Source organism: Eucalyptus grandis, chromosome 7, assembly GCF_016545825.1.
Source record: "Eucalyptus grandis isolate ANBG69807.140 chromosome 7, ASM1654582v1, whole genome shotgun sequence".
Classification (NCBI taxonomy): Eukaryota; Viridiplantae; Streptophyta; class Magnoliopsida; order Myrtales; family Myrtaceae; genus Eucalyptus; species Eucalyptus grandis.
The window spans coordinates 36,286,762-36,299,298 of NC_052618.1; the positions used below are offsets into that span (position 1 = coordinate 36,286,762).

Here is a 12,537-nt window from a genome sequence, read left to right on the forward strand (position 1 = left end):
TCTTGGATTATTAAAATATATTTATACTAGAGGTAAATCAGATCAAATCCTTTCATCACATGAAACACGTGGAGGTAAGGATGGAGAATATAATAAACAAGAAACAATCTATGTAATGAAATACTAAATAGGGCGTGAAAAAGTAAAACTTGCCTTTTGAGACCATATTATAATTATATGTTTTTTTTTTTTTTGGTAAGATAAGGATTATATGTTCCTTCATTTTGAGTGAAGAAACTAATTGGAGGAGACTTCCTCTAGCTTATTGGCCTCTAATTGGAGTTTTACAAATATGGACACCATCTACGTATAATCTTGAGACAAAAACGAGAGTGGTTTAAATTTATATTTGTAACCCTAAAATTGAAAGAAACTTTTCCTTTTATTAAGGATGGAAGAAAAAACACAATCAATTTTAGAATGAAGCTTAATTTTTTTGGTTTACAGAGACTATACCAAGATAAGATAATAAATTCTTGAGCTTGAGCAACAACTCTAAAACAGAATTGAATGCCAAAGTAAGTATTTTCACATTTGATGATCTTAAATATGCTTTATAAACAATAATACTTAGATTGATTAAGCGACGCCACGTCAACAGCTAAACAATACATGTATCAATGTATTTTCTCTGCCAAGTTGGGCTTATACAGTTGCATCGTGCATATATATATAGGGAGTTTAAGCCAACTGCCACTGCAAATAAGAGAGAAGCCTTCCTGATAGCTGAAGAGTGGTTGAAGTTAAATGGCACCCACTCTCGGCAATGGCTTCTCAATACCGGTGGCCCTCAACTGTGATTTCTCAAAGGAGATTACCCTGAACAATGACTTCACAATGCCGACAGTCGGTCTTGGCCTCTTTCGCATGGAAGGCAAGGACGTAAAAGATATCCTCTTTCACGCCATCAAGATTGGCTATCGCCATTTCGACTGTGCAGGTACTCCATAATATTGTCTGTGTTTCTCTGTGTGTGTTTTGGGTACTCATGCTTTGCGTTTGCAGGAAAATCAAGGAGCTTTTTCTCAATGAACAATGCATTTCATTTGAAGCACAGTGTCATTAAGTCCAATAGAAAGAACGTCTCTCTCTCTCTCTCTCTCTCTCGATTGCAAGATTTAAGAAAGAGAATTTGACTAGAACTCCAATCATCTGTCGTTCCACCCCATGTAAAGTGGCTGCGTGAGAAGTCAATGCCTAAACAATTACATTCTTGTACGGGAAATCCAGTGGAAAAAATATGAACCATACGCAACTGTACATGAACCCCCTTTAAGCCTGAAAAGGACAGGGCTGCAAAGAAAGTACACATGAAGCCTGGCATTGCATGTGGAGATAGTCTGATTCTTCTTACGATTTGATTGGAATGAGTGAACATTTCTACTTTGCAGCCAAGTACAAGAACGAGGTAGAAGTTGGCGAAGCGCTGGCGGAAGCATTTCGCATCGGGCTCGCAAGGAGGGAGGAAATTTTCATTACCACAAAGGTTCATAATTTCGATTCAGTTATCGTGTCGGGGATAACCAGATGTGTCTATCTTAAGATGCGTGCGTTTTCTATATTAACCCGGAGAAAATGATAAATCTAAGTCTGTACTTAAACCAATAGGAGAAAAGCTAACAAATAGTCGGTGTAACATAAATGAAATTGCAGCTGTGGAATTCGGACCACGGGCATGTGATTGAGGCATGCAAAGACAGTTTGAAAAAGCTTCAGCTGGACTACTTGGATCTCTACCTGGTTCACTTCCCTGTGGCCACCAAGCATACAGGTACTTTCCCCAAGTGCCGTATTAAGTTACCCCTTTTGTCATGGCATTATACGTAGCTGCAATTTTGTTAAACTCAATGTCACTAGACTAGTGATTCGAAAAGGGATTTGTTTCAAGAAAAATTAAGTGATTTCAAACATATTTTTCTACATATAATTTTCGTATGGAAAAAATAATTGGGCAACAGGAGATATTATTGTTATAAACAATAATCTTATCAACATTCTTGTTGATGGTAAAAATGTTTTTTTTTACTTGTCCTATCTTTGAAAGCAATACAATGTATCATTTTTAAGAAAATGTTTTGTCAAATTATTACTTTTCCAAGAAACAAATGCACCTAGTAAAAACTAGTGTCTTCCTATATGTTAGATTTTTTTTTTTTTAAAAATACTGAGAAACCGTCGGAGCCCCATTTCGCTTACGTTATTTGGGTTCACATGACCCACCATTACCCGATGGCACCATCGGTCTCGCCACAAGCCGCTATTTAGACGTAAAACTTCGGGAAAAGCTAGCACAAACCCCAACACCCATGACCCCTCACTTAAGTCATGTTAGCAACACAGGGATTTGAACTCTCGACCTCTACAGTGATTGAGAGAATGAATAACGACGCAATTGCCCATTGTTGGTTTCCTTTATGTTAGATTTCATCCCCAAGTCAACCTAGTTTACTCTATGGTCTCTCGAGGGATTGATTTCCCACGGGAGAATTACCAAAAAGTCCTAAACTTATTGCAATTGTGCCAATTCGGCCCTAAACTTTTTTTTTTTTGCCAATTTAGTCCTAAACCTTTTATAATTGTGCCAATTCAGTCCTTCCGGCCAAAATTGGCCGGCGGGAGGGATGTGGCCCGGCCCAGATTGGCTGGCGGCAAACAATTTTTTAATAATTTTTAATTTTTTTCGATTTTTTTTTAAATTTTCGATTTTTTTTTTTTTTTTTACCTTCTTCTTCTTTCCTGGGGCCGGCCGAGCGCGGCGCGAGGGCCGGCGAGGGCTGACCTCGCCGGCCACCGGCGAGGCTTGCCCCGCATGGGCGGGCGCGGCGAGCCTCGCCGGATCTAGTCGGCCTCGCTAGTGGCCGGCGAGCCCCGTCACGTCGCCCGGATCTAGCGAGGCTCGCCCCCGCCGCCACCGGCGGCGAGCCTCGCCCGACCATGGCGGTGAGCCTCGCCCGGCCATGTGAGGCGAGCCTCGCCAAATGCTGGGTACGGCCTCGCTAGTGGCGGCGAGGCCGCCGTCGCCCCGGCGAGGCGAGCCTCGTCAGGCGGGCGACGGTGGCCCCGCCGTCGCCAGATCGGCGAGGCTCAACCTCGCCATGGCTCGGAGGCCGAGCCTCGCCTTGGCGGGCAACGGCGGCCTCGCGGGTCGGCCGGGTGAGGCTCGCCCGCTTTGCCATCGGCGAAGGCGAGCCTCGCCCGGTGTGACGGTGAGGCCGCCGTCGCCGAATCGGCTAGGCTCGACCTCGCCTTGGCTAGGCGAGGCTCGCCTTCGCCAATGGCAGGCGGGGGCAAGCCTCGCCAGTGGCCGGCAAGGTCAGCCTCGCCGGCCCTCGCCTCTGGCCAGCCGGCCAGAGGAAGAAGAAGAAGGTAAAAAAAAAAAAAAAATTAAAAAATCGAAAAAATTTAAAAAAATCGAAAAAAAAAAAATTAAAAAATTATTAAAAAATTGTTCACCGCCCAGTGTCTCCGACCGGCGTCCACATCAGCTCCGGCGGCCAATTTTTGCCGGAAGGACTAAATTGGCACAATTATAAAAGGTTTAGGACTAAATTGGCAAAAAAAAAAAGTTTAGCTGAATTAAGATTGCAATACGTTTAGGACTTTTTTGGTAATTCTCCGTTTGATTTCCCACTATAACTCATCTTAACAAACATATCTTTCATGATTCTATGAAAAGCGACATATGGCTGTTAGTTGGAATATTTAGAGCGCTTGTGCAAAATATGGCACTCTATATAGAAATTACAATAAAACGAAGGAAAAATGACAAATGGTTTATGAACTTTTATTTTATTCAATTTAATCTTTGAACTTTATCTCAATGTGCTATGTGATCTCCAAATTTTTAATTTTTTCGATGTGTTCCTTGGACTTTTAATAAATGTTCCATTTAGTCTTTGCACTTTATGAAATGTTCAATGTTGTCTCTAAACTCAAATTAATAGAATGATAATATTGAATATTTTTATATAGTTTAGGGACTAAATTGAATATGTATTAAAAGTCCATGGACCACATTGAACAAATTAAAACAATGATCATATTACACATTGAAGTAAAATTTAGAAACCACATTCTACATTGCAAGATAAGTAAAAATTCAGATACTATTTGTGTCATTATCTATAAAACAAACTCACGCTCGACAAACCATAAAAAGGATCACCTTTCATATTGCTTAAGATTTTCAGATTTTGAGGCCCTGGGTTGCCGAGAACACGAAGCTTTACTCGCAACCAAAACCTCCATTGCAATGCAAGTCACAAGTGCAAAGAAGAAAACAAGAAATGCGACAACCAGTTAGCTTCTCTTTATTCCTCTCTCGATACATCCGGTGGCCCCAGCTAAAATTATGCTCTAACCTTCGAACCTGATAGAAAAATCCACTGAGCTCTGCCACAGGATCACTTAAACTTTGGTCGTAAATTCGAGTGGTCGGAAGTGTGATTCATGAACAAACTCACTTTGCAAGTTTTCTTTGCTCAGAAGATCGATCGTAGGATGTCGATTATACGACGAAACCATTAGCGGCACTCTGTTGCATCTTCACTTTCAGCATCTTTTCATCTACCATGGTGATGGCGAATGTTCAGTAAATTTCGACGTCAAGTTGATCATGTAAGGTGTGGGAGCATGCACGAGCGCGTTGGACGACAACGGAGTGCTGGACATAGACACCACCATAACCCTGGAAGCGACCTGGCGCGGCATGGAGGATTTAGTTTCCATGGGCTTAGTTCGCAGCATTGGCATCAGGTTCCTTCCGATCTTTATTGCATAAACCACAAAAATAAATGGATTGAAGAAAATGTTAGAACTGTTCTTTGTTTTTTCTCCTTTTGCAGCAACTACAGCCTCCTCCAGACGAGGGAATGTCTGGCATACTCCAAGATGAGACCTGCTGTGAACCAGATCGAGCTGCACCCGTACTTCCAACGCGAATCCCTCATCAAGTTCTGCCAGAAGCACGGCGTCTGCGTCATGGCACACACGCCCCTAGGAGGCGCCACAGCCAACACCATTACGTTTGGGTCGGTCTCTTGTCTGGATGACCCGATTCTAAAGGTAACTAGATCAATGTTGTATCGTTAGATCATTGGTTAGCAACAGACGGACACTCCCGAATAATTCAAAACTTTTGACTAAGGGAAATGTAAATGTGTAAATAAAAATCATTTGGGAGAATAACATAAATGGTTTTAAACTTTAACCCAATATATAATATGGTCCATAAACTTTTAATTTATTTAATGTGGTTCGTAACTTTTAGCTCAATGTGAAAAATCGTCATTGAACCTTTAACTTATTCAATGCGGTCTCTACAAAGTCTAGGGACCACATTGTGAAAAGTCTATGAACCACATTGACCAAATTAAAAGTTCATTGACTATATTACATTGGGTCAAAATTTAAGAATCATTTTTGTGTCATTTTTTCAAATCCTTTATACCCTATATGGTGTTGTCGTCAGCGTCTCACTTAATTTTCTCACCTATTGATATATGTCAATAAAGTATGCCTCGACAGTGGAAATACATTGAGACACCATGGAAGCACCGTAAAGGATAGAAAATCCACACTAGTGATTCCAAGCAATTGCAATCTCAGCAAGAGCGGACATATCATTGGCCTGGAGAGAATGCGTGGACATGTGAACACAAGACTAACCAGTATCGCTTGATCTTTTCTGTTTCCTTTGCTTCAGGGTCTGGCTACAAAGTATAGGAAGACGGTAGCTCAGATCGTGCTAAGGTGGAGCATTCAACGGAACACGGTTGTCATCCCAAAGACATCGAAACCCGAGAGGCTGGAGGAGAACTTTCAAGTTTTCGACTTTGAGTTGGAAAAAGAAGACATGGACTTGATAAAAAGCTTGGACCGGAACTACCGGACAAATCAACCTGCAAAGTACTGGGGTATCGATATATATGCATGAGTTTCGGGCCTGTCTGGGAAGAGAGTTCTTGTGTCGTCTCGCAAGTAAGGAAAAGGACTTGGGAATAATTGGATATCTGCTGCATCATGTAACGGAGTGCCTCTAGAAGTTCTTCAGTGTAAGGCTGAAATATTATTCCCTTCAACTGGTCTCAGCAAAAGATAAATAATAACACCAGTTTCTATTCTTGTCAAGAACATGTGCACTGAAAGACAGGGGCGCACGATATGCAAAATCCTTAATCTTCTATGCTTCTCAAAGTTAATGTCTCCTACTCATCTGAACTTGTCTGTGATCCAATGGAAAACTGCGGGCATGGGTCCTCTACCTTGCAAGGTGGCTTTCCTTGGTTTTTTTTATCAATCTCAACTATTGATATATACCTCATTCACGTGCATCAATGGTTGAGACTGATTGAGACACAGAAGACCACAGCAAAAACTCAAAAAACTCAAAAATCCGATCATGAGAAAAACTAACGTATATATTTCTATGGAAAATTACAATCTTGCTTCCAATGGAACATCCAGCTTTTACTCAACCAACTCATAGTTAAAACAGTAGATACGAAGTACCGGCTCTGTGCAAATTTTGGTTTAACAAAAAGTTAAACTCTTCCTTCTGTTTTAATGTTGTCTATTTCTTTGTTGCAAAGAAATCTATGATGGTAACATTATGTACTTTCTGCGCAAAAGCAAACTATTGGAATACAATGCCAAACGATAATTCATCGAGACAAATGGAAAACTAACATAATTTACATCCGACTTAAAAGAACAGGTAGCCAGTGTGAGATGTTTAAGAATTCAAACTGTGTACTTTCCCCTTTCACCTTCCACCAGGAGATTTGTCCAGTTGATATTATTTATGAAACTGAAAGTTCTTAATGAGGAGAAAAACCTTCTATCCTCTGGTGGGTTGAACAACTCTATGTATTCGTCATACATTCCGCCATTTTTTATCCGGTGAGAATGTTAATTTGCAGTAATATGTATGCACTAGTCAGGATGATGCAAGAGCTTCTCATGCTTTTCACTCGTTTTCGCTAGCAAACAAATTGCAAATTGGGGGCGCCTGGGGGGTGGGTGGGGGAAAGTGGATCAAGGAAGGGATCAGTCTTCCATCTTTTATCAACTTGTCATTCTTACAACCGCATGGGAGTATCTCCTATACAGCAAACACCCAGATTATACAACAGCTGGGATTAAAAAGAAGCCCATAATCCTAACTCACCTATTCACAATTTTCTGTTTATTCTGTACATAATTTGTATATAGGCCACACAAATTAGTAAATTAATGGGATGATAGCAAACCGGTCCCATGGATAGTGGTCGAATTTAATATGATACCACCTATGTGTTTCTTCTGCTGCAAAGACCAAATTCGCCACCTGCCATTACAAAGAACCGACCCTTCTACTCAGATGGAAGATTATAACAAAAAAAGCTGCAAGTGCATGATATATATATATGATAGGACGAAATGGGCATACCACAAAACCAAACAGCAACCAGATTGTCAGGTCTGATCCTCCACTTGCAACCACTAGTCCCGCATATATAACCTTTCATCACCAGAAAAGGCAATAAGAACCATGAAAAAGCAAATCTAGTCAACCCATAATTTTTTTAGTTTTTCTTCTCTATCTCCCAGTCAAATTTAGGGACTCGAACAGCACAGAGAGAGAGAGAGAGAGAGAGAGAGAGGGAGGGAGGGAGAGGGGCATACCATCTCGGCCAAATAGCGGGGACATGAGACACGTTCAAACCAATCGCCATAAGGGATTACATATTCACCACTTTCTTCTCTGCATTCACGTAGTGAGCCCTAACAATATCAGAAAAAATTGACAGTTAAGAGTAACATATTAATATGAGAACGTCTGTCTAATAGATTCTTCTACAGTCAGTACTATCATCTCCTAGTAAAATAAGGGAGATAATCATAGAGAGAGATCCTTTAAGACGTTATTCTCGCTTCTACCTTAAGCACGATGAATGTCGCATAATAAAACAACAAAGAAAAGATATCATGCAGGTTGGCACATCCTAGAAGCTCTTCAAATGCACATACATGCTGTTCAAAGAGAAACTAATCCCAGTAATGATAGAGTTACACATACAAGGATTCTATGACACCGATGCTGACGAATCCAACCCCAGAAAAAGATAATAGCACCAATCCAGTTACGCCATCCAAGCTTCATAAGAGGATTGACAAACTCCCACAAATCGAATTCGCTGGAGGCCATCTGATCTTTGCCTCTAACAATGAACTCAGACACTAGATTGGCTGAAAATTCATATACTTCCACTGCAAAATTGCTACTAAGTGACAATGGCGCAGCAGTATAGAAACTTGCCATAGCAAAGAAAAGAAATTATCAGTCACAAGATATAGAAGCACGTAACAAATTAGAATTGAAAGCTGAATATATTTGCAGATAAATAAATCACATCAAGGCAATGCAATGATAAAGTACCTTCACCTCAGTGATCAACACTAGTGCCTGACCATGAATCCCACAAAGAAGACAACTCGTTCATGGCATACCAGAAAACAATCTAGTTAATCATGTACTTATGCAAGCTAGTGATTCAATAATACCAAGGAACTTCAGAAATAAGTAACTACCCCTGAAGATACAGGGTGCTGACTAGCAGATCACCAACTTATTATCAGCAAGGCGCCTCATAAGATCTGATAAAGAGCACATAACTACCACCAGGACATCAAGCCCAGCCCAAAAATGACATGTTTCACAGTGTACGTGACGGCATCCACAAGACACTGAACTACCATGCCTTCAATCCATAACAGATGGAACATTAGCTTCAATTAGCATATCACAGTGAACGAACCTCATTAACTGACAAAACACATGCAATGGGCAAAACAAAACACCATAGACAAGCCCACTAGGTCAAATATACCACTGTAGCTTCAGTGGCAACGCTGACTTCCCATACCACAAATCATATTTAACAAAAAATTAAAATGAAGCCATATATATCGTCATAAAGGCTTGCAAAGTCATCTATAAGTATTGCAACTAAAGTGTGAATGTTCTCTGGCCCAGCAAAATGCACTATTAAAAGGAAGGTGATGGCATGCTTAACAGTTAGTAGAAAACTTACAAAAGTCCAGTTAGATAGGCAAATATGTGCATCCGAGCTGAAGGGCTGTGCTTAAAGACGTATATATTCTCGTAAAGGCGCCTCAAAACTTGAATCTCCATTAACAGAAGCAGAAACACAGACTTCCAAACCATGTATCTATGCTTTAGTGGAGTTGAACGAGTTCTATGCAGTGTAAAAAGATGCAAGCCACCTGTCAAGTGGCTAGTAATAGAGGAATAAAGAAAGGGCTCTGAGGCAATAGGTGCCATTTCATATGCATATAGCCATGTTGCAGCAAGCAGAAGCCCTGTCCATAGGACAGCTAGTGCGTACAAATGAGTGAAGAACCTTTGAGGGACAGTAAACTTCTGCAATTAACACACAAAATCAAAAATTTAACACTCAATAGGGAAAAGTTCCATGTTCCACAAGAAAAATTGCAGACTACAAAGCATGCAAATTGAACAGGAGATCGGATGTCTATTTCTTATGAACTTACATTGGAAAGGTAACACAACTTAAGGCAAGAACTCCCTTAATTCACTAAACATTATGATCGTTTAATGTACGCAATGTTCATATCAGCAGTAAAGCCGGACAGCATGTCAATTCATCATGAACAAAGAACCTTAGCTCTAAGATAAAAATAACAACCAAACCAAAGCATCTTGGGCTAGTGATGTAATAAAAATAGTAATGGAATTCCAGAAAGATAAAAGGCTTAATTAAAATCAAAGTTCGCTGACACTATTATCTTGTCATAAAAACTGGAAAAAAAAGGAATTTGCATTGATCTCTGTTTCAGTGTGCTATAAAAAGTTCAGAGTTAAGCTGTTTGATTGAGATCAATGCACTTCTCACCACTATCTTCCCAAGATAGTACTAATGCCTCACGAAAGCTAAGAAACAGAAGGTTAGCCAAGTTCTCTCATTAGTGAAAGGACATCTTTCATAAACAGTACCAATATAGGTAAATGAATCTGGAGGTTTTGAATTGGTGCCAAAGAAAACGGAAAATACGAGAAGAAGCAACCACTAATAGACCATTTGCATCCAACCTTAATATTTCTCAAGTTTTTAGGTCTTTTCCACTGTGGCATCTAATAAAGTCGGACAAAACAATATCGGTTTGCGATGTCTATCTCATAAAAACTGGAAATAAATCCTGAGATGAAACCCATTTACTTGCTGTTCATAAATCCTCTAGATCCTCAAGTTAATCATCTTATTTCTTGATACCCTATTAAACCACATTCTGTCTTTTCCTGATCTCGAAAAAGAAAAAAATGATGTTATAATTTCCTTCTAAACCCATCAAACAACCAACAAGATGAAAACTCGGGCAAACTCATGGAAGCACCAATGGCCACATTTACCAGAAACCACTGATACTAACTACGTATTCTTTACCCTCCCTCCCTCCCTCTCTTATTACAGCAAACGTGATTTTCTCGACTCGGGCAAACTCAGGGAATTACCAACGGCGACATCTACCAGAAGTCACTGATATCGACTACTTTTTCTTTACCCTGCTACCGTTCCTCCCTCTCTCTCGCTTATTACAGCAACATTGATTATCTCGGGACACTAAGTCTAGGATGAATGAATCCAACTCTGACTAAAAACAGCTTCCGAGCACAACGCAAGGCAAGAATTCAAACCAAAAGCATTCACTGAACGCCCCCAAAACCGTGCATTCCAAACATGCATTTCCCAAAAAGGAAACGAAGGAAAACGCGAAGGAAGCAGCACGAAGCGCGTTCCCATATTACTCACGCACGAAGAGGACTGCATGATATTGCCCCTCCTGGCGAACCCCATCACGGCCTCGTGAAGCCGGCCGAGCCCTGGCAACGGCAAGGAGGCGAGCAGCAAAGGCAAGATCGCAGCAACCCATGCCGCCCTCAGAAGCCCCACGAGCCCCATCTCCATCTTCTCTCGCGCGTCTTCCGAATTTCCCTTATCGAAAAAGGAAGAATTCGTCTCGTTCGATGCCGAAAACGACCCGGGTTCAGGCGAGCAGCATTTTCTTGAATTATGGGGAGAACGAAGGAGGAAGTGAAGGACGGTTGCGGGAGCTCTATACGCGGGGGTGGGGTAATAGCGAGCGAAGCGATGGAATCGCGGGAAGCGAGACGTTCAAGAAAAGCAATACCAAGCGTGACGTGGTGGTCGAGAGATTCACGGTTCCACCGGACGGACGGGGAAAGAGTGCTCGCAACCTGTTCGTGTTTTGCCCCGGTTTTTGCCTTGGCAAGCGGAACCGAATCACGGGAAGGAGAAGCTCAGGGAGAGAAAATGAAAAATCGGCACCGAAAGTACAAATGTGCTCCATGAATTCTTTAAATTTTTAATTTCTGCGATATGATTTATTAACTTTTGGTACATATTTAATTTAGCCATTGAACTAAATTATCTAAAGACTAGATTGAATATAAAAATTGTCGGCGCCAAAATTGGCTCATTGGGCCTAGAACAAAAGGAAAGCCCATTAGACCCGGTTCATAAGAAAGTGGCCAGTTATCAAAGATATCAAGAGATTGGAATCAATAACTGCTTAAGAGCAAAAAGATAAGGATGAAGATGGTTTCAAATGATCGGTGCTTACAATATTATGGATAATGTGATGTCTCTAGAAGCAATTTAAAATTGAAGATAATAATTGCTAAAAGGCGGTTACTTATAAAATTAGCTATAAATAGCCAAAAAGACGCAATTATAATTTCTGACAATCACCCATCACAAGAACAATTGGTTTTTGGCTATTTTTTTTTAATATCTCACGTTTATATTTTATCGCATATTTTTTTATCTCCTATTTATCCTTTATTTTGTTGCTCATAGAATAGAATTAGTCGCTTCATTTCGAAACGACACAAAACCTAGCATGCATAACAAAAAGCTAAAGAATTGTCTTTTTGGTGAAAGATATTTGTTAGCGAACACTTTTCTAGTGAATAGAGATATAATAATTCAGAGAGTAAATTGAACATTTAACAGAAGTTTGAGGACTACAATGAACAAGTTAAAAATTCAAAAATTATATTGCACATCAGGTCAAAGTTTAAGAACCACTTTTGTAATTATACTGAAAAATAATTAGGTTATTGTAATGAACGGTTACTTATTTTGTCCTGACATGCAACTTCATTTTTAACTTATAATTTATTAAAAATTATTCTATAATTGATCCTATATATGTAATGCAGTAATTTATTTGATCAAGCGAGTAACAAAATTACCACGAATCCCTAAATTATTGTAAAATATGCAATTTAATTCTTAAACTACGCTGTTATTATAACAAGGGGAGAGGAAGCATTAGGAAAACAACGACACTAGTGAAAAGTGAGACAAAATGACGTTGTGTCCGAAAAGAAGTGGGTAGTTATTCAACAAGGGGATACTGTAAAATTGCATAGGTAACCTCGGAACGGAAAGGGGAAGACAGTACACATTACGCACGTGCTTGAGAAAAATG

General features: G+C 40.2%; 2 protein-coding genes across 4 annotated transcripts; one reads left to right on the plus strand and one right to left on the minus strand.

Annotated features, from left to right (window-relative positions):
• The first annotated feature begins 747 nt into the window (after positions 1-747).
• LOC104455502 (NADP-dependent D-sorbitol-6-phosphate dehydrogenase-like) lies at positions 748-5,935 on the plus strand. The gene is made up of 6 exons (XM_039317770.1): positions 748-940; positions 1,392-1,486; positions 1,654-1,771; positions 4,623-4,755; positions 4,845-5,064; positions 5,705-5,935. Exons 1-6 carry the CDS (start codon positions 748-750, stop codon positions 5,933-5,935), a joined length of 990 nt encoding a protein of 329 aa, XP_039173704.1.
• A 1,099-nt stretch (positions 5,936-7,034) lies between these two features.
• On the minus strand, positions 7,035-11,339 carry LOC104453389 (polyprenol reductase 2). Of its 3 annotated transcripts, none has more exons than XM_039316463.1 (6): positions 10,837-11,339; positions 9,075-9,424; positions 8,060-8,294; positions 7,666-7,764; positions 7,430-7,501; positions 7,035-7,327 (listed from the first exon to the last, which is right to left on the minus strand). In XM_039316463.1, the coding sequence occupies exons 1-6, from the start codon at positions 10,951-10,953 to the stop codon at positions 7,223-7,225; spliced, it is 978 nt and encodes a 325-aa protein (XP_039172397.1). In that variant the 5' UTR covers positions 10,954-11,339; the 3' UTR covers positions 7,035-7,222. The 3 variants fall into 3 exon arrangements, with proteins under 3 accessions (XP_039172397.1, XP_010066231.2, XP_010066230.2); XM_010067929.3 differs by having other exon boundaries at positions 9,075-9,421; positions 10,833-11,339; XM_010067928.3 differs by having other exon boundaries at positions 10,833-11,338.
• Positions 11,340-12,537: the final 1,198 nt, after the last annotated feature.